Below are 18,331 nucleotides of genomic sequence, written 5' to 3' on the forward strand. Positions count from 1 at the left end.
AGTAGTAAATAAACCATTATCTAGTCAACTTATTGCAGTGTGTGATCTAGTCCTAGCAGTAAATAAACCATAATCTAGTCAACTTATTGCAGTGTGTGATCTAGTCCTAGTAGTAAATTAACCATAATCTAGTCAACTTATTGCAGTGTGTGATCTAGTCCTAGTAGTTAATTAACCATAATCTAGTCAACTTATTGCAGTGTGTGATCTAGTCCTAGCAGTAAATAAACCATAATCTAGTCAACTTATTGCAGTGTGTGATCTAGTCCTAGCAGTAAATAAACCATAATCTAGTCAACTTATTGCAGTGTGTGATCTAGTCCTAGCAGTAAATTAACCATAATCTAGTCAACTTATTGCAGTGTGTGATCTAGTCCTAGCAGTAAATAAACCATAATCTAGTCAACTTATTGCAGTGTGTGATCTAGTCCTAGCAGTAAATTAACCATAATCTAGTAAACTTATTGCAGTGTGTGATCTAGTCCTAGCAGTAAATTAATCATAATCTAGTCAACTTATTGCAGTGTATGATCTAGTCCTTGCAGTAAATAAACCATAATCTAGTCAACTTATTGCAGTGTGTGATCTAGTCCTAGCAGTAAATAAACCATAATCTAATAAACTTATTGCAGTGTGTGGTCTAGTCCTAGCAGTAAATAACCATAATCTAATAAACTTATTGCAGTGTGTGGTCTAGTCCTAGCAGTAAATAAACCATAATCTAGTCAACCTATTGCAGTGTGTGATCTAGTCCTAGCAGTAAATAAACCATAATCTAGTCAACCTATTGCAGTGTGTGATCTAGTCCTAGCAGTAAATAAACCATAATCTAGTCAACTTATTGCAGTGTGTGATCTAGTCCTAGTAGTAAATTAACCATAATCTAGTCAACTTATTGCAGTGTGTGATCTAGTCCTAGTAGTTAATTAACCATAATCTAGTCAACTTATTGCAGTGTGTGATCTAGTCCTAGCAGTAAATAAACCATAATCTAGTCAACTTATTGCAGTGTGTGATCTAGTCCTAGCAGTAAATAAACCATAATCTAGTCAACTTATTGCAGTGTGTGATCTAGTCCTAGCAGTAAATTAACCATAATCTAGTCAACTTATTGCAGTGTGTGATCTAGTCCTAGCAGTAAATAAACCATAATCTAGTCAACTTATTGCAGTGTGTGATCTAGTCCTAGCAGTAAATTAACCATAATCTAGTAAACTTATTGCAGTGTGTGATCTAGTCCTAGCAGTAAATTAATCATAATCTAGTCAACTTATTGCAGTGTATGATCTAGTCCTTGCAGTAAATAAACCATAATCTAGTCAACTTATTGCAGTGTGTGATCTAGTCCTAGCAGTAAATAAACCATAATCTAATAAACTTATTGCAGTGTGTGGTCTAGTCCTAGCAGTAAATAACCATAATCTAATAAACTTATTGCAGTGTGTGGTCTAGTCCTAGCAGTAAATAAACCATAATCTAGTCAACCTATTGCAGTGTGTGATCTAGTCCTAGCAGTAAATAAACCATAATCTAGTCAACCTATTGCAGTGTGTGATCTAGTCCTAGCAGTAAATAAACCATAATCTAGTCAACTTATTGCAGTGTGTGATGTAGTCCTAGTAGTAAATCAACCATAATCTAGTCAACTTATTGCAGTGTGTGATCTAGTCCTAGCAGTAAATAACCCATTATCTAGTCAACTTATTGCATTGTGTGATCTAGTCCTAGCAGTAAATAAACCATAATCTAATAAACTTATTGCAGTGTGTGATCTAGTCCTAGCAGTAAATAAACCATAATCTAGTCAACCTATTGCAGTGTGTGATCTAGTCCTAGTAGTAAATTAACCATAATCTAGTCAACCTATTGCAGTGTGTGATCTAGTCCTAGTAGTAAATTAACCATAATCTAGTCAACTTATTGCAGTGTGTGATCTAGTCCTTGCAGTAAATAAACCATTATCTAGTCAACATTGCATTGTGTGATCTAGTCCTAGCAGTAATAAACTAACTTACGTGTGTGGTGTAGACCAACTGCCACCTGCACTGCTGGACTGCTAGCCTCAATGATTGTCTCAGCAGGAGGGAGACTGACCAGCTTGGTCACTTCAGCTTCTGCTTCATTGGATCCCTCTGTAAACATTCAAACATACATCAGTTTATTGCATGTATTTAAACTATCAATGTAGTACTATAAACAATTTTTAAAAATTTTAGACCATAAACTGTTACTTAACTTCTATAAGCCATGCAGTTAAAACAGTGAAATGTATACACATTTGGTTTCATTTGTTTTTTTCTTCTACATACATATATATCTACGGCAGCAAAAAAGAGAACTATATGCAAGTTATTGTACCTCTGTTCTTTTTCTCTCTGGCAAGTTTCTGGGCTTGTCGAAGTTGTATCTTGTCATTTTTCTTTCCCAGAACATCCTTAAGCCTGCTGGGTTCTATGAAAAAAATACACACTCATCAATTGATAATAGAGTACAAAAAATTCATACACAATGTAATATGCCAGCGAAAAACTACAGAAAAATTTGAGTGCCAAGAACCACAGTGAGATGCATAATTTCATAAATAATTCAAGGCATTTCCCAGGAAGAAATTCAAAAATACAGTATGTCAAGTAATAAATTCTTGTAACAAAACCTAGTATTAATTTTATTATAAAACATAACATTAATTTTCTTGATAACCCAATTCACACTTGTTTCCAGTTTGGGAAAATGGATCAAAAGAAAATCTTTTTAATTAATAAACAAAATAAAGGAAATTGAAAAATGCGTCTTCCTACTGAAAAATAGGACTACCTTAAAAGTAAAAAAAATAAGAAATAGCATTGTTATTACAAAACAAAGCTGACCTTAAAAGTAATAAACTAATCTTACAGGTAAGGCTGAAGCCAATATTAAAATCTTCACAACCTGTACCAGTTTATTAATTTGAGGAGTAAATTTATCAGTAAACATCATACTAGTTCAAGGTTTACGTGACAGTCAACAGTCAGGCAGGGTGTCTACTTACGCATGACATCCAGAAGCCCACGCTCATCAAGCTCATTAATGCCCATCTTCTCCTCAGCGCAAACACGGCAGGCACCACATTCAGAGCAACCAGAGTCACCTGCACCACATCCACAGGGCCTACAAAATTTAATCAAACAAACACCACTAAAATAAGAAGCAATATCATGGTAAGAAGTATGCTGCTTATAAATAAGGGGGAAGGGGGAAGAGAGACAATTACTTGTTATAATTTATTTAAATAAAGGGAGATAATGTGAAAAAACAAGGTAAGCAACTCCTGCACAGGTACACCATGTTTTTTATAGATAGTGAAAATAATAAAGATAACAACATCATAATTGTGCCATTAAACTTTGTGGGTTTTTTTTTTATGAAACCATCTCAAGTGAGAAAACAAGTATGAACCTGGTAACAATAACAGTGGCAATGTTTGAATAATTAATTCAGCTGGGTGTAGGAAAATAAAGATTATGTTTTGCTAAGTTGAGAGTAAAGTGCCCTTTAGGAACTGACATCATATAGGGCAAGAGAGGGAAAGTTGAGGGCTAGTACAATATAGTCTTTTATATTCCTAACATCATGTGTTTGGTAGAATTCCCCCTACCCCCTCTCAACAAACACAATAGACATAGTAGTTCCCAAACATTTTAAACTTAGCAGTTCTCCAACATTAGGGCTTAGTTCTCTAATATCAGAAACTTCATAGTTCCACGAACACAATAGATTTGATAGTTCCCCCACATCAAGTGCAAGGTAAGTTCCCTAACATCATGTACTTATAAGTTCCCCCAGCATCAGGCACAGGGTACCCCCCCCCCCCACCCCCACCCCACTCGATCAACATCACACACTTTGTAGTTTTATACAATCTCAATGTAACAAATGAAGAAGCAGCAAATTCTGTCCATTGCAAGATTGTGGGTTTTGGTCAGGGTAGAAAATACAAATCTCCCAACAGCTCTAAAGATCAAGCTGTGTGTTAATAAATAGTATCTTACATTCCAGGGTTCCTGTCTTTGCGTCCACTGTTGACACAGCTCACACCATAGCCTGTACACTCTTTACAGATTGAGCAGATCATGCACACCTCCTGCACCCATTTGTGTTTGCCTAAAGAAAGGGAGATAATTCGCAAAATTCATTTTTTAACTTATTTACTCCAAATAAATTTATCTTTATACCAGGGGAGAGAATAGGCAGAAATTTTAAAATGCTGATACTCTAAAATTGTTTAATTGATCAATTCAGGGCTTATATATGTTGAATAAACTGAATAAGTAGGAATAAACACTATTAATGTTTAAGCACCAAAGTTTTTTCATCTAAGCTGATAATCATGTAAAACTTTTAGGCTAGTAAAGGAAATGTTTTAAATATATTTCAGGTACTTATCAACAAACATGTTTATTCTTCATATTAAATTTTCAATTTTCAGTTAGAAAAAAAACCAACTGATGTAAATTGTATAAATTGTAGTATTAGAATTTTTTACAAGTAAGGAATTCAAAACAAATATGTTTACACTTAAACTAACAGTCACAGGTAATGGTTGTTTAAATCTTTACAATCATTTAACATTTTAATTTCCACAGATAATGAACTAGTTAGAATATTACTTTGGGAAAAAATATTTAATAATTAAAGATAACATAACACAGGTGAACATGTGGCCACAACAGCTGCTACAGACCCATCAAACCATGTTTTGACATGTGTGTCAGACTGACAGTAACCACAGACATACCTGGAGGGCAAAGGTTATCATCTAGCTCTGTCTCCTCTTCATCCTCTGCCATGGTTATATTGTGACTCACTAGACAGGAGAGTTGATAGTTATTATTAGAGAAAGTATTCACAGGTTTAACATCACTCTACTGTATTATGATTTAACGACTCATACATCAAAAACAAAAATTAATAAAACTGATAAACTTCCTTGATAATTATTTCGCAAAATAAACACAACTACACATGTTTAAAATAAACAAAACTATACATCTTTAAAATTAAAAAAACTATACATCTTTATAAAGTCTGGAGTATAATATAAAATGTTACAGAAGACAACAGCACATAATAAAATGTTATCACTGGGGACCAGAAAATAAAGGTACACTATATACAGGAAAAAATCTGTTCTACATGATGATGGTTACATGGCAATGAAGTTTTAGTTGATAAATGAAGTGACTAGCATATAGACTGGGGAATAATACATGTTACACAAAAATACATGATGAAAGTTACAGATCATCTGGGTTATAATAAAACAGTTACACAAATACTGTTGGGGTTGATAAAAAAGATACAAATCATTACAAGAAAATGAGGTAAAACAAGCATCAAGTCTGGGGTATAAATATTAACACAAATACAGTAATATGAATGTTATAGATGATTACTTGACAAAAGGTACAAATAATTACAAGAAAATGAGGGGAAACAAGCATCAAGTCTGGGGTATAAATATTAACACAAATACAGTAATATGAATGTTATAGATGATTACTTGACAAAAGGTACAAATAATTACAAGAAAATGAGGGGAAACAAGCATCAAGTCTGGGGTATAAATATTAACACAAATACGGTCATATGAATGTTATAGACGATTACTTGACAAAAGGTTCAAATAATAACTAGAAAATGAAGGGTAACTAGCATCAATCTAGATTATAACATAAAAGTTACACAAATACTGTTGGGGATGATGAAAAAGTTACAAAAAATTACAAGGCAGGTTATAATGTAAATTTTGCACAAATACTGTTGGGGATGATGAAAAAGTTACAAATAATTACAAGGCAAGTTATAATATGATACTGTTGAGGTTTGGTTTGGAAAAAGTTACAAATAATGACACAACAATGAAGTTTTAATTGATAAGAAAATGAAGGTACGCTAGTCTGGGTTATAAGATAAATGATACACAAATACTGTCTGGGATGATGAAAAAGTTACAGATGATTACACAAAGATGACACAAGCAGATGGATGACACAGAATATTAGTTACAAGGCTGAAATTGTGAATACATGAAAAGTATAAATACAACATATAAGGTGCTTGTGTGTACGTACAGCAAGCAAACATTATTCACAATTATAGTAATGTTTACGTAAAACTAATATACTGAAGCAAAACTAAAACTGTAAGTCTGGTGATGAATATATTATTAGATTTATTTAAATATATAAATCATCTTTAAAATATTCCTCAAAATATTTTTTCAAAGAATAAGGATAAAAATATCTTTGAATCAAAACTCCTGAGTTAATATTTGTTTATCCTTTGTTGTTTTGACTGCTTGATTTATTCATGTTAGGTAAAGCCAAGCTTAGCTGTAGACCAACAAGCAAGAGGGACACATGAATAACTCACAATCACTTTGAGCATCATCATCATCTATTGTAATGTCTCCCATACTCCTCCGCTTGCTCACCCCATACATGTGGGACATCCATTCTCATAAGGGGAAGGAATGATTTCCATTAAAACATTGGTTTTAAAGCAAATGGGAAAAATAGAGGTTTTACAGTAGGAAATAGTAGGTGCACTGTCAATTTGGAAGAATGTTGTTTAAACAGTTTTAGAAGATGGGAAAATAGGGAAATTTTTCAGCATGTAACAGTACACACAAATTCAGAAGGATTTCATTAAAACATTGGATTTAAATGGAAAAGGTGGATTTTACAGCATGTAACAGTAAACAACAATTCTGAAGGATCTCATTAAAATATTAAATTTAAAGCAGAGTGATTTTTGCACACCTTAATAATATACTGTTCTACAACTCAGAAAGATTTTAAAAATCTGTAATTGTAGTAGGGGAGGGGAGTCATAGTACATAAAGAAAAGTGGTTGGAATGATTTCATTGAATGTATTTATAGTGGGGTTTTTATAGACAATATAGACCAAAAAAATGTAAACAATTAATTGGACTTCACCATTTTAAAATAATGCTAGAAAAGCTACAGATTACTTTCAGGGAGCTAAAAATGTTTTTGACATTAACAGAAATATCAGTAAATTGCTTTTATATACCTGAAAAGTGAAATTTATAAATTTTTCTCTTAAATTTCTAAACATAATTTTACTGAGAAAATAATAATTGAAACGGACAAAAGTTAAAATTTCCCAAGTTTGGCATGGAACAAAAATTAGCTACTTCGTATCCACATTTTGGCTTAACTTACAGAGAAACTAAATTTAAATCAAGCAAGATTTTCTATCAATTTCTACTTTTTCTGTATTCAGCTGAATCAATATAAAGTATCAAGGACAAAAATTAAAAGAATAAAAACAAAAATTATTTGCTGTCTATTAAAAAAAAAATCAGCAATCCAAAGTATTATAAAAAAGCTTGATATAAAGAACCAACAGGTTAAAATAACAACATTTACTATCTAAGCCATAAGCTTCTCTACAATATTGAAGTTCTTGTTCATGAAAAAAATTAAAGGAATACACATGATGAACTGTAAGTAAATAGATGACTGAGGTAACAGTAAAATTTAATAAATGAAACTATTTCTTAGCAAATTTGTATAAACAAGTTTTAAGAAAAGTCTACTGAGCCTTTTTTTTTTAACAAAGAACTTGAAAAGGAATATATTATACCTGCCCTCTTAGGACTATTTGAGTTGAAATAGCTTTTATTTAAGCACTTGGCTATACCATTTTATAGCTGTTTTTGTTAAAGTGTTATAATTTTTTTAAAATTTAACCCCACGAAAAAGATAATGCAAACTTTTTGCGATGAAGCAGAAGGAGAGTGAAAGAATAAAAACATACTGTCTTTTGTGGCTCCGTGTGAGCTGAAATCCCTGCCACACTGGCCCTTGTTGTTGATGCCAAATGTGTAGACCTGGCCTTTGGTGGTGAGTACAACAGCATGGGCCTTGCCGAGGCAGACCTGGGCCACGTGGACATCTCTTAGCTCTGTTACCAGACCTGGTGATTCATTTTAATATTTGTTGACAACAATATTGTTAAAATTATAGGCTTGCTTTAATTATTTGCAACCTGATGATTCATTTTAATAAGTGTTTACAAGGTTATTGTTAAAAGTATAGGCTTGCAGGAAGACATGGCAATGTAACATACTGGAGTAGGCCGAAAGAATAGGAAGGAATTGGGAACAGCTGAAAAGAGAGTTAGGAGACCGTGGAGAGTGAAAACTTGAAAAGGAGTGAAAAATGAAAAAGGATGACAATAGGCTTGATTTCATTATCAGAACCTAAGTAGAATTGTAATATTGATATAAGCAAATCAGAAATAACTTTTAATAATAGTTGATTTTAAACTTATACATCAGTTGGATACATTTTTTGATAAAACTAAATACATCACAAATATTGTTTTCAAATGTTCAAAATAATTATGTGGTGTAAGATGAATCAGAGTAAAAGTGGAGTTGTGACTTTAAGTTGGAGGATGCTATATATTTTTGCTTTCATAATAGCTTGCAAAGATTTATAATACCAAATTAGGTTTATATTGTGTCAGTAAAAACATGGGGATTCCAAAAAACAAACATATTTAATAAAATAAAGGGACAAAACTCTCTCAAATGAAATAAAAACATACCAGTAGCATGATCTGAGTGGTTGGTGTCTTTACCAAACATGTAGAGCTCTCCCTCTTTGGTGACTAAAGCACTGGTGCCACTGTTGCAGGATGCTGTCACAACAAACTTGGACTCAAGACGGACCATCTTTTTGGGCTTGGTTGGTTTGGGCTGTCTCCTGACCTTGCCTGGGTAAAATATATTCAGGATTATAGCGCAGCTTCATAGTGAACATAGCAGACAAGAAAAAAACAAATATAAAAACTTATTAAATGCACTAAAGATTCAGATTGAAAATAAGATATTCTTGGGTTGTCATCAGAAACTATTGCTGCAATAGAAGTGGCTCAAAACAAGCTTAACCACAAACCCACAGACATTTTGACCATAGCTTATAAAAAGTGTGTGTATTTTATCTTTCCCAAAGTAACAATAAGTATAGTGACAGTATTTATTCCCTGTCATTATTGACACAGTGGATAATGGTAAAACACATGACTGTTAGTTGATCTGAAAGCTTGATTTTCAGGGTCAAGTTCAAAGCACTTCCCAGACTCTACTCAGCTGTGACTGGTGCCTTAGTTAAGTTTGGGAAAGTAAAAGAGGCTGGGTTTAGTCATTAAAGCACAATCATTTCATTTGACAAGGTCGCAGAAATAGATTAACTGTACTTCATCTTCTCTATGGACCATAGTCTGAAAAAGTATTTGTTTTTTATTGCTTTGAATCAAAGAAATTACAGTATTCATTTAGATTTAGAAGCTCCTTAGAAACAGTATACACAACAAAATGAATCATGACAAAAAATCTACACACCAGCACTGGCATCTCCATCCTCGCCCCTTCTGGCCGTGCCAACAAAATACACACTCCCATCTTCTGCAACCAGCAGCGCATGCAGGCCATCATGGCCCAGGGCAATATGGTTCATTTTTGGTGACTTTGTGATGGCCAGCTCAGCCCATTTGCTCTGTGACTGATTAGATTGTTTAATGCCTAACGAAACAGCTTTGCCTTGATACAAGACCTGTAACGAAAATGAAACATGCAATCAAATATGAACATCAAATTGTCTACAGGTAAGAAATAAACATAGCAGAAATGCAGAATTCTAAAAAATTATATTTAAACATCATTGTAAACGTAGTAATCATAAGTAATTTTATAAAATTAATACCAAAAGCAGTATAACAGTCAAAAATCTATTGAATTATTGTTATGTAAGTTAAAGCAGATAAGAGTTGCCTACCTTGCCAGTTACTGTTTTAATCAGAGAAAATTCTTTCCCAGAAACAATCACAAGTGCATCTTCATCAAATCCAGTTGCTGTAAGATAAAATATTCAAAAATGATTGAAATACTATCGAGAAATTAGAAAACATAACATTAACATAATAATTAATTTTATGCCCAATTATTTATGTTTAGTTTTATCATCAGCTTTTAACAACTAATTACCAATTGTCCGCTTTTCATAGGTAAAATCGAAAGGTGTAGATCCCATCACATCCATACATTTCCTTGTTAGCTTCAGGGGAACTTCATTCACTTGTGACATTGGTGGGTTGCTGACTGGGCTAAATGTGCGGATCACAAAACTATCCTCCTGGAAAACAAAGGCATTCATTTTTAAACTAACATTCCTTATAAGGCCTGGCAGGAGATTTAATTATGTGATAAATCAAAGTGCATAATCCCTATGCATGGAATCATCCCAGGACTTATTCAAGTGAGTATCAGTCATAAAGAAAATATTTTTGGGCTATGTGCTGACTTTACATATAACCATTGTATGACTTTATGAATCAGTCAAAACAAGATTATTTTATATCTGATGTTTTTTTATTGTCTAATTTAGAAAAAAAAAGAACCTGTATAATTAATTGTTTGCAAAAATCTAAACTAAAGAAAATCCTAAGATTTTGACCCCTGATGAACTTAGATTTTTTTTTTTTTTACTTGGATGATATAGAACAATTCCATATTTCAAGAAAAAAATATATAGTAATCCTACAGATCTGTTTTGTGCTAACTAGTTTTGAAACCTTTTCTTTAAAACCTTTACCTCTTTGGCTGGTGCAATGTAGCCAATGTGTTCTCCATCACTGAAGAGCAAACTGTGTGTTGAGCTGTTACCTGGGAATGGGACAAAAGGACCTTAGAATTACAAAATGTGTTGCCTCAACTTCTTCAACAGGAGCAAATACAGTGACACAATTCTAGCCAGCTACAAAAGGAAATATTTGCAGTTGGTTGTTTTTTTGGAGATACAGGAACTAGTTAGAATTGTTTCACAAGTAATTTGGCTAATTTGACAAAAAAGTAAGCTTTCCAAATGTGATCCTAACTATAATGAGCTTATTGTGAAACTTACAATTAGCTTGCCTTGAAAAAAAACATGATATTGACAATTTTTATCAGCATTTTGTCCAAAATTAATAAACACCAAGCATCAAAATAATCGCTTGCAAAAAGAGACATCAAATAATCAAATAAATGGATATTTAGAGAAGCAGGTAACTGATAAAACCTGTATACTCCTGATGTAGAGGTACACCTAGTAGAAAGTCCAGGTTCAATAACCCCCCTCCCTCCCCAAATCTCAAAATTATTGGTCAGATGACAGTAAAAATTAAGACACCATTACCATCCATGCCAAATGTATTTTCTGGAGCCAGGGTTGTTCTGTTGATAACACACAAGCTTGGGGTGGTTCCTCTATCCCATTTACACAACAGCTTTCCCTGATGTAACAAAAAGCCATTAGTATATAGCAATCAAAATCACAAATATATCAAATTAGAATAACAGCTTTCCATGATAAAATAAAAAGCTATTAACATATAGTAAGCTAATGCACACATTTATAGTAGTTACCCTAATAAATGCAATAAAACATTATTTTTAAAATCTAAAATAAAATTTTAATTTTGGAAATATAAACTAATTTAGTGCTGTATCAGTTTTAGTTTAGCTAACCAGTAGTAAAACAAAAAAAAAGAAGTGTATTTACAGCAGCGAATGCCAGGAAAGTGTTTTTGTGTACAGGAAAATCTCGTTTTTGGCTCTCTAATTTTCCCTGTAAGAATAACAACAACATAAATTATAAGCAATTATGAAGAATTATATTCTTTTGAAGAAACTATAAATTTCTACATAAGGAAAAAATTTCATAAAAATATATTGACACAAAGAAGAAAAAAACTGTACCTTTATTGTACCCCCATAGCCAGAGCCAACTTTGTAGAGACCATATTTATTTAAAATGTACAAGAATCGCCCATCACTGGCAATGGCTGAGTTTTCAACAAGGCATTCACCAACTAGGAAGTAACAGAAATTGGCCCATGTTACAATGATATATTCTTAGAAAAGAAATAGCACATTAAAACAAAACAAAACAACACAGCTAGAAATATGAGCTTAGTTACCTTTAGCATTGGCTAGTTTAAAGATCTGTGACTGGCATTTTGTTTTGACACCATTATTAAACCAATCTGGCAACTGTGCTTTGCCTAATAAAATGGCTTGAACACTCTTTTGTAAGGAAGCTAGGATGCCAGGTACCTAAAAATAAAACAGGGTAATTTCAGTCAATTTGTAGTACTTTACTCCAACAGAAACAAAATCCAAGACAGCTTAAACTAATGATTTTTTTTTAAAGATGTATCTTTAAATGTGTTAAAATTATTACTTATATTTGAACATTTCTACTTTTGTGGTGGCTCTATTTTAAGAAGTGGGAACAAAATTTTGTGACAGAAAATCTAGTTGAAACAACTATGCTGTTTAAAGTTGTTCATACAATTTAAGATTTAATTTAAAACTGTAAAAGATAACTGAGGTAGATCTGAGCTGGGCGTGATTTAACCTCCTGACCTGAATGTCCTGTAGCTCCAGGCCTGACCTGGACATGAGCATTATGCTGACAGCTCTGATGAGCTTCTCTGTGTCACCAAGGGCTATTGTGAGACTGATGAGGGCTGAGCAGGCCAGAGAGCTCATTGAGAGCCCTCCTTTTGTCATGTCACCATCTTCTGTGTTTATGGCCAAATCCATCAGCAGTGAAAACAAGTTTTCTATGAAAGAATAGTTGCAGATTTTGTAACAAAAGAATATCTACAATATTTTTGAATAATAATTTAATGGTTGAGATTTTTTTATTATCAAATAAAGGAACCACTGTAATAACTTTTATCAATTACTAATGAGGTTCTCATAAATATAATGTAACAAAAGAATATCTACAATATTTTTAATAATAATTTAATAGTTGAGATTTTTTTATTATCAAATAAAGGAACCACTGTAATAACTTTTATCAATTACTAATGAGGTTCTGATAAATATATTAACATAACATCAACAGAAACTATTTTAACCAACAATCTCCAGGTTTGATTTTTGTTTTAAAAATAACAATAAAAAACATGCTTGATACATTTTTGTAATAACATTAAAAAAATAAACTGGCAACTATATTTTACCAACAACCACCAGGTTTTATTATTTAAAAAAAACAAAAAAGCATGGTAAATTTGTATAACATTAATAAAATAAACTGGCAACTATATTTTACCAACAATTCCCAGGTTTTAATATTTAAAAAAAAAAAAAAAGCATGATAAATTAGTATAACATTAACAAAATAAATTGGGAACTATATTTTACCAACAACATCTGGAGGTTCTTTCTTCATGCCCTCTGGTTGCTGCCCCTGCAACATGTCCAGCAGAGACCGCAAGGCCTTGACACAGAGCTCAGGGTACTGGCTGCGTGTTTCTCGAACAAGCTCAAACACACCATTAAGTCCCAGTCCAACAATCTGTACAGAGGAAGATGGAATTATTCTTTACATGAGCAATCCCAAGAGTTGAATGAAATAACACATAAAATGTTTTCAAGTTTACTAAAACTGTCTAAAACATAAGTCATATAAACTAATTATTTTTGTTAATTCAGTGTCTTCCTTGCAAAACTGAAATGGCATTGTATAAAGGGTGAATTATCACTTTTAAAATAACTTATTTCAATATACAACCAGAATGACAGTGGTTGAGGATAAAGGACTTTACATCTATTTTATAACACTTTATGAGCACAATAAAGTAGACACAATTTGTGATTGGTTTTAGCAGTACTTGTGAGGTCAGTTTTTACAAAACAAAATACCATCAATGTATAGTATTTTAAAGTTAAAGGGGAGAGGAAAAACAAAACCAACACAAGTTAAATAGTTTTTTTCTACGGACAGCCAAAGTTGGCAATGAGTAAATAAACAAAGTTGACATCCCAGCAATGGATTAACACAAACCAAGAGAATATTATTTAGAGTGTATTATGTTAGATATAGGGAGGACGATTTAAGGGTTACACACTTTCTATATTAGACAAATTGAACTCAAACTTCATCACCCACTGAGAAAAGAATGTATTTTGTATTGAAAACCATTAGGAACTAATACATATTTTGTTAACAAAAAACAAAACAAAAACTAAACCACTACCGAGCAGTATGAAAATAATATACTGCTTTTATTTAAATAAACTTAAAATTTGAAGTGATATTTTTTTTTATTTATCACCTTTGGTATTTTAATTTGTTGTTCTTTCCCCTTTTCTTCCCCATCCTCATCGCTGTCACTGTCTGAATCTGTGGCCGTGTTGGCCAGGTGGTATAGGCGGGTGGCCTCACGGATGGCCTGTGTGAACACAGCCTGCCTGACTTTGGAATAGACTGTGAACAGTGAAGAGTTCCCATGTGTGGTGATCACTGACTGCTGGGTTTCATTGACTTCTGGACTCTTTTCACGCTGTTGAATAGTTTTATTGATTAGTTATTTATGATAAATTTAATTTAATTAATTCTCTGATACAGAAAAATTGCAATAAATTCCAGGCACAAATGATCAGATCTTTTTTTATAACTTACAATTTTTAGTAATATAATTTTTAGAACTTCTTTAGTAAAATGTGAAAAAAATGAACATTTATTTTGAAAGTAGTTTTTATAGTTTGCATACACACAGTTTAATTTAAGGAACCATAAAAAATTAACAGCAGCGATTGAGGCATGCATATCTTAACTAGATAAAACAAAGTTATTCTAAAATGTATTTGTAGTATTTAGTTGTGTGGATAAAAACACTAGTTTTGTGTGTTTAGAAAATAAATAAAATTTGTATTAATTATAATTAATTAGTAAGTATCATAATTAACAACAAAAGATTCAGAAGTATATTCAGAATGTATAGTATAAAGCAGAAAATGTTATTACCTCAACCTTTTGCTTCTTGTCTTTAGATTTGGTTTTTTTCTTTTTGGTCTTTTTCTTCTCCAATTTTTTTCTAATAATAATAAAAACATAGAATTTCATGTTGAAAATGTCTTTATTTTATATTAGAAACGCAGATTTTGAAAAGTAAACATCCGTAATAATAGTAATAAAAATAGCCTACATAATATAAATACATTTATGTACATTGTCTGTAATACAGCATCATATAATTAGTACATGGAAGAGACTGATTTTGAATTTTCATAATTCATGTTTCACTAAATATCTTCTAAAGTTGGTAACAGCAATCATCAATGATATAATTATTCTATTGTACATCATCTTTTACCAGGTCAAATAACTACTTCAAAAACTGATTAGTTATTAGATTACCAAATTTCAACTGCTGCCTCCACAAGAGATAAAATGAAAGCTTAATGGTATGTTGTAGAGCTTGCATGTTATTTTTTGTATCTCCTTAACAAAGTGTAGTCCATAGCTAAGCATTAATAATTACTAACTAGCCTTATACTAATTATAATTAGGCCTAAGCCTAAGTTAAATAAGATTCAATTTAGGACTAAATCCTACATATTATTCATTACAAGACCATATATACTATATAGGCCTACTAGGCCTATGTTTAGTTATGTCACTCACATAGTAGACTAATACAAATACAAAATATAGGCCTATTACTACTATTAGGGCTTATTAGGCCTAGGCCTATATAGAAAAATTAATAGTCCATTTGTATTCCAAATAACTTTTCAGAAAGAAGCATAAATTACTTATTTCTGGATATTTTCATTAGTAAAAACTAATGTCTGCTCTAAAAAACAATGAAGAAATTTTTTTTCCTATAGCTCTAGCTCTAAAAATCTAGATGTTTGTCTAGCACTAGTACTATTTATAGTTATTATAGTTACTATTCGTTATAGATCTTGATCTAGTAGAGGTACTGTTAGCTATTAGTTAGGCCCTGGCATATAGAATGCACCCTATAGTTTTAAGTTTTAGTTTAAGCAAGGTAGATCATTCATTTGTTTATAATAGCCAAGATCTTTCTTTTTAAGAAAATGTTATGTTAACATTGTTAACAATATTATTATTAATATTATTCAATATAGAATCTAGGCCTAGATTCTAGATCTACATACTACATATATTGAATGTAGATCTAGATCTAGTAACTATTATTGTAAGCTGTATGAGAGTTATGACTATGACTTACTGACAGAGTTATGGTTTTATTATGTAAGAATGATTTGCAACTTTTTTTTATTTTTCTGAGAATAGATTTTTTTTTTTAAAGTCTGTCTTGATGAGTAGTTTCAGAAGATATAGAGTAGACAGAGTCCTAAACGTGCAGAGGCCTTTTTTGTCATTACAATGCATATACCATGTCGTTGAAAGTTATAGTCTAAAATATGGTAAAATCACGATATAGCGTCGGTTATTATTCCGGAACTGTACAGCAGTAAAAAAACAGTAAAACCATGGCGTAGTCTGTCGAGCCGTTCCGGAAACCACCGGAAATACTGTAAACCATCATTTATTTGCCGCCATATTATTTTTAATACATAGTGTTTAAAAATGTGCAAGGATTGATTTTAGTTGCATTTTAAATACTGTTTTGCTAATTATTTTGTATTTCTAATTATTTTAAGTGTATGTGCTAATTTTTGCTGCTACTAAACATTATTCTAGTTATTCTTACTACTTTTAACTTTAGTTAATCTAATCGTCTTATTTACTAACAGAACAAGAGCTGGTTGTCGCAAATCTTCTGCAGGTTTTTTCTGTTTCTTAAAAAAAAAATAATTAATTACTACACTCGAGTTTATTAATAATATTTAGATTTTCTATCTGTTATTAATTTTCTGTCAATTAAACTGTAAATAAAGTTAAAACATTAATTTAATGCACTTGACTTTATTTTTATTTCATCGGTCAAATAAACTATGGTTTACAGTAACGAATGTTACCGAAACTCAACGAACATTACCCAATAATTTCCGACGCTATATCGTGATTTTACCTAAAATATTACTAATTATAAACTTACTTTGATGCATCGGCATCTTTGTACTCAAACAGATCATGGAATTTCCGCGACAAGTTGTCACCTTTTAAAAATAGGTCGACCTGACTTCGGAAACATTGCACGGCTTCCATTGCCATTTTCTGGAATTAACAAATGTTTACGATCCACTGTTAGCATGTGTTTTATCTAAGCGAAGGCATAACAGTCAATATTGCCTTCTCTCTCATTTATAATACAATTATAAATCCATTGAAGAGGATAATATTAGCTGGTGTCAGCCATTATATCAATTCTCGTTCTGAGGATTATAAACAGGAAGTTATAACTAAGGGAAACTACTCATCTTGTTATCCCAGACGTCTAGATTTAACTTCTGTTAGGTCTAGGCTCAATTTTTAGATTTTGCCGACGCAGTTGACTGAATCGTCTGCTCCGCGGAATAACTAGTGTGTTTAACACAGAATTGTCTCTCTTCTACTTCTGTTTTTATTTTATTATTATAATATTTATCATTGTGAAAATGAAAAACGTAATACTAAAAACAACAAAGATTTCTAGACTACCAACTATCTAGGTCTTGAAATTGAAGGTCTAATAATGTCACTTATTATTAATGAGCAGAGTTTCTTCCAGGCAACTCCGAAATTTTTTTACCGCCCCCCCCCCCCCCAGAACGAAATGAAATGTATATAATTTATATAGAAAATATATACTTTTAACAGTGCCCCACCCCCCCCGAAGAAAGTCTACCGCCCCCCCCCCCCCCCCCGAAAATTTCAAGTGCCCCCCCCCCCCCGGAGAAAAAAGTCTGGAAGAAACACTCTAACTGTTGATGAGTCTAACTAATGATTCTAGACTTTATTATAATTATTATAAGCCTAGTTCTAGATTCTAGTCTAGATCTAATCTAGGTCCTTATCTGCGACACGCAGTGATTTTTCAATGACTAATTTTCTACGAAAAAATTCCCTCTGGTTTCAGTTTACAAGCCTTTTCGACGCAAGAAGTAACGCAACTATATAGATTCTAGATCTAATAGGCTAAAGAATATAGATTTACACCAAGTTATTCCGTTTTGAATGTAAACATTTTACAACCACCATTAGCCCGTATATACATCTAGATCTAGTCGTGGGTCATATTACCGGATAAGGACACAGGGCGAATTGTTTTAGTTTTAATTATTTTTTAAATGTAGGTTAATTTTAATATTTTTAAAAGGTAACATAACTTATGGATCCTGCAAAGGTCTGTAGTCTAGAGTAGGGTGACTATGTAACCAGAGCGTCGTATAGAAATAGGTAAGGTAGGGATCATCCATAAAACACGTCACGCTTTTTAAAACTATAATACCTCCCATCGTCTAACATCGCTACAACCACCCCACCCAGAGTTTATTCCAGGCAT

The 18,331-nt window shown here is 32.2% G+C and overlaps 1 protein-coding gene across 14 annotated transcripts in view; it reads right to left on the reverse strand.

Annotated features, from left to right (window-relative positions):
* The window catches only part of LOC131952259 (E3 ubiquitin-protein ligase MYCBP2), an 85,467-nt gene extending 68,203 nt beyond the window's left edge, over positions 1 to 17,264 (reverse strand). For 10 of the 14 annotated variants that reach the window (XM_059314838.1, XM_059314836.1, XM_059314832.1 and 7 more), the window contains exons 1-21: positions 16,946 to 17,264; positions 14,878 to 14,947; positions 14,186 to 14,413; positions 13,272 to 13,425; positions 12,480 to 12,679; positions 12,032 to 12,167; positions 11,811 to 11,923; positions 11,614 to 11,679; positions 11,248 to 11,344; positions 10,666 to 10,757; positions 10,059 to 10,206; positions 9,850 to 9,926; positions 9,417 to 9,627; positions 8,621 to 8,788; positions 7,826 to 7,984; positions 6,412 to 6,495; positions 4,775 to 4,843; positions 4,029 to 4,140; positions 3,029 to 3,147; positions 2,359 to 2,451; positions 2,016 to 2,132 (exon numbers count right to left, since the gene is read on the reverse strand). In XM_059314838.1, the coding sequence (XP_059170821.1) occupies positions 2,016 to 2,132; positions 2,359 to 2,451; positions 3,029 to 3,147; positions 4,029 to 4,140; positions 4,775 to 4,843; positions 6,412 to 6,495; positions 7,826 to 7,984; positions 8,621 to 8,788; positions 9,417 to 9,627; positions 9,850 to 9,926; positions 10,059 to 10,206; positions 10,666 to 10,757; positions 11,248 to 11,344; positions 11,614 to 11,679; positions 11,811 to 11,923; positions 12,032 to 12,167; positions 12,480 to 12,679; positions 13,272 to 13,425; positions 14,186 to 14,413; positions 14,878 to 14,947; positions 16,946 to 17,061 (2,629 nt within the window). In that variant the 5' untranslated portion in view covers positions 17,062 to 17,264. The remainder of the gene's footprint in view (positions 1 to 2,015; positions 2,133 to 2,358; positions 2,452 to 3,028; positions 3,148 to 4,028; positions 4,141 to 4,774; positions 4,844 to 6,411; positions 6,496 to 7,825; positions 7,985 to 8,620; positions 8,789 to 9,416; positions 9,628 to 9,849; positions 9,927 to 10,058; positions 10,207 to 10,665; positions 10,758 to 11,247; positions 11,345 to 11,613; positions 11,680 to 11,810; positions 11,924 to 12,031; positions 12,168 to 12,479; positions 12,680 to 13,271; positions 13,426 to 14,185; positions 14,414 to 14,877; positions 14,948 to 16,945) is intronic. The other 4 variants (XM_059314841.1, XM_059314840.1, XM_059314829.1 and 1 more) reach the window with 3 other exon arrangements.
* Positions 17,265 to 18,331: the final 1,067 nt, after the last annotated feature.

This window comes from Physella acuta, unplaced genomic scaffold (genome assembly GCF_028476545.2).
Source record: "Physella acuta isolate Inbredline_101_S28 unplaced genomic scaffold, ASM2847654v3 ptg000862l, whole genome shotgun sequence".
Lineage (NCBI taxonomy): Eukaryota > Metazoa > Mollusca > Gastropoda > Physidae > Physella > Physella acuta.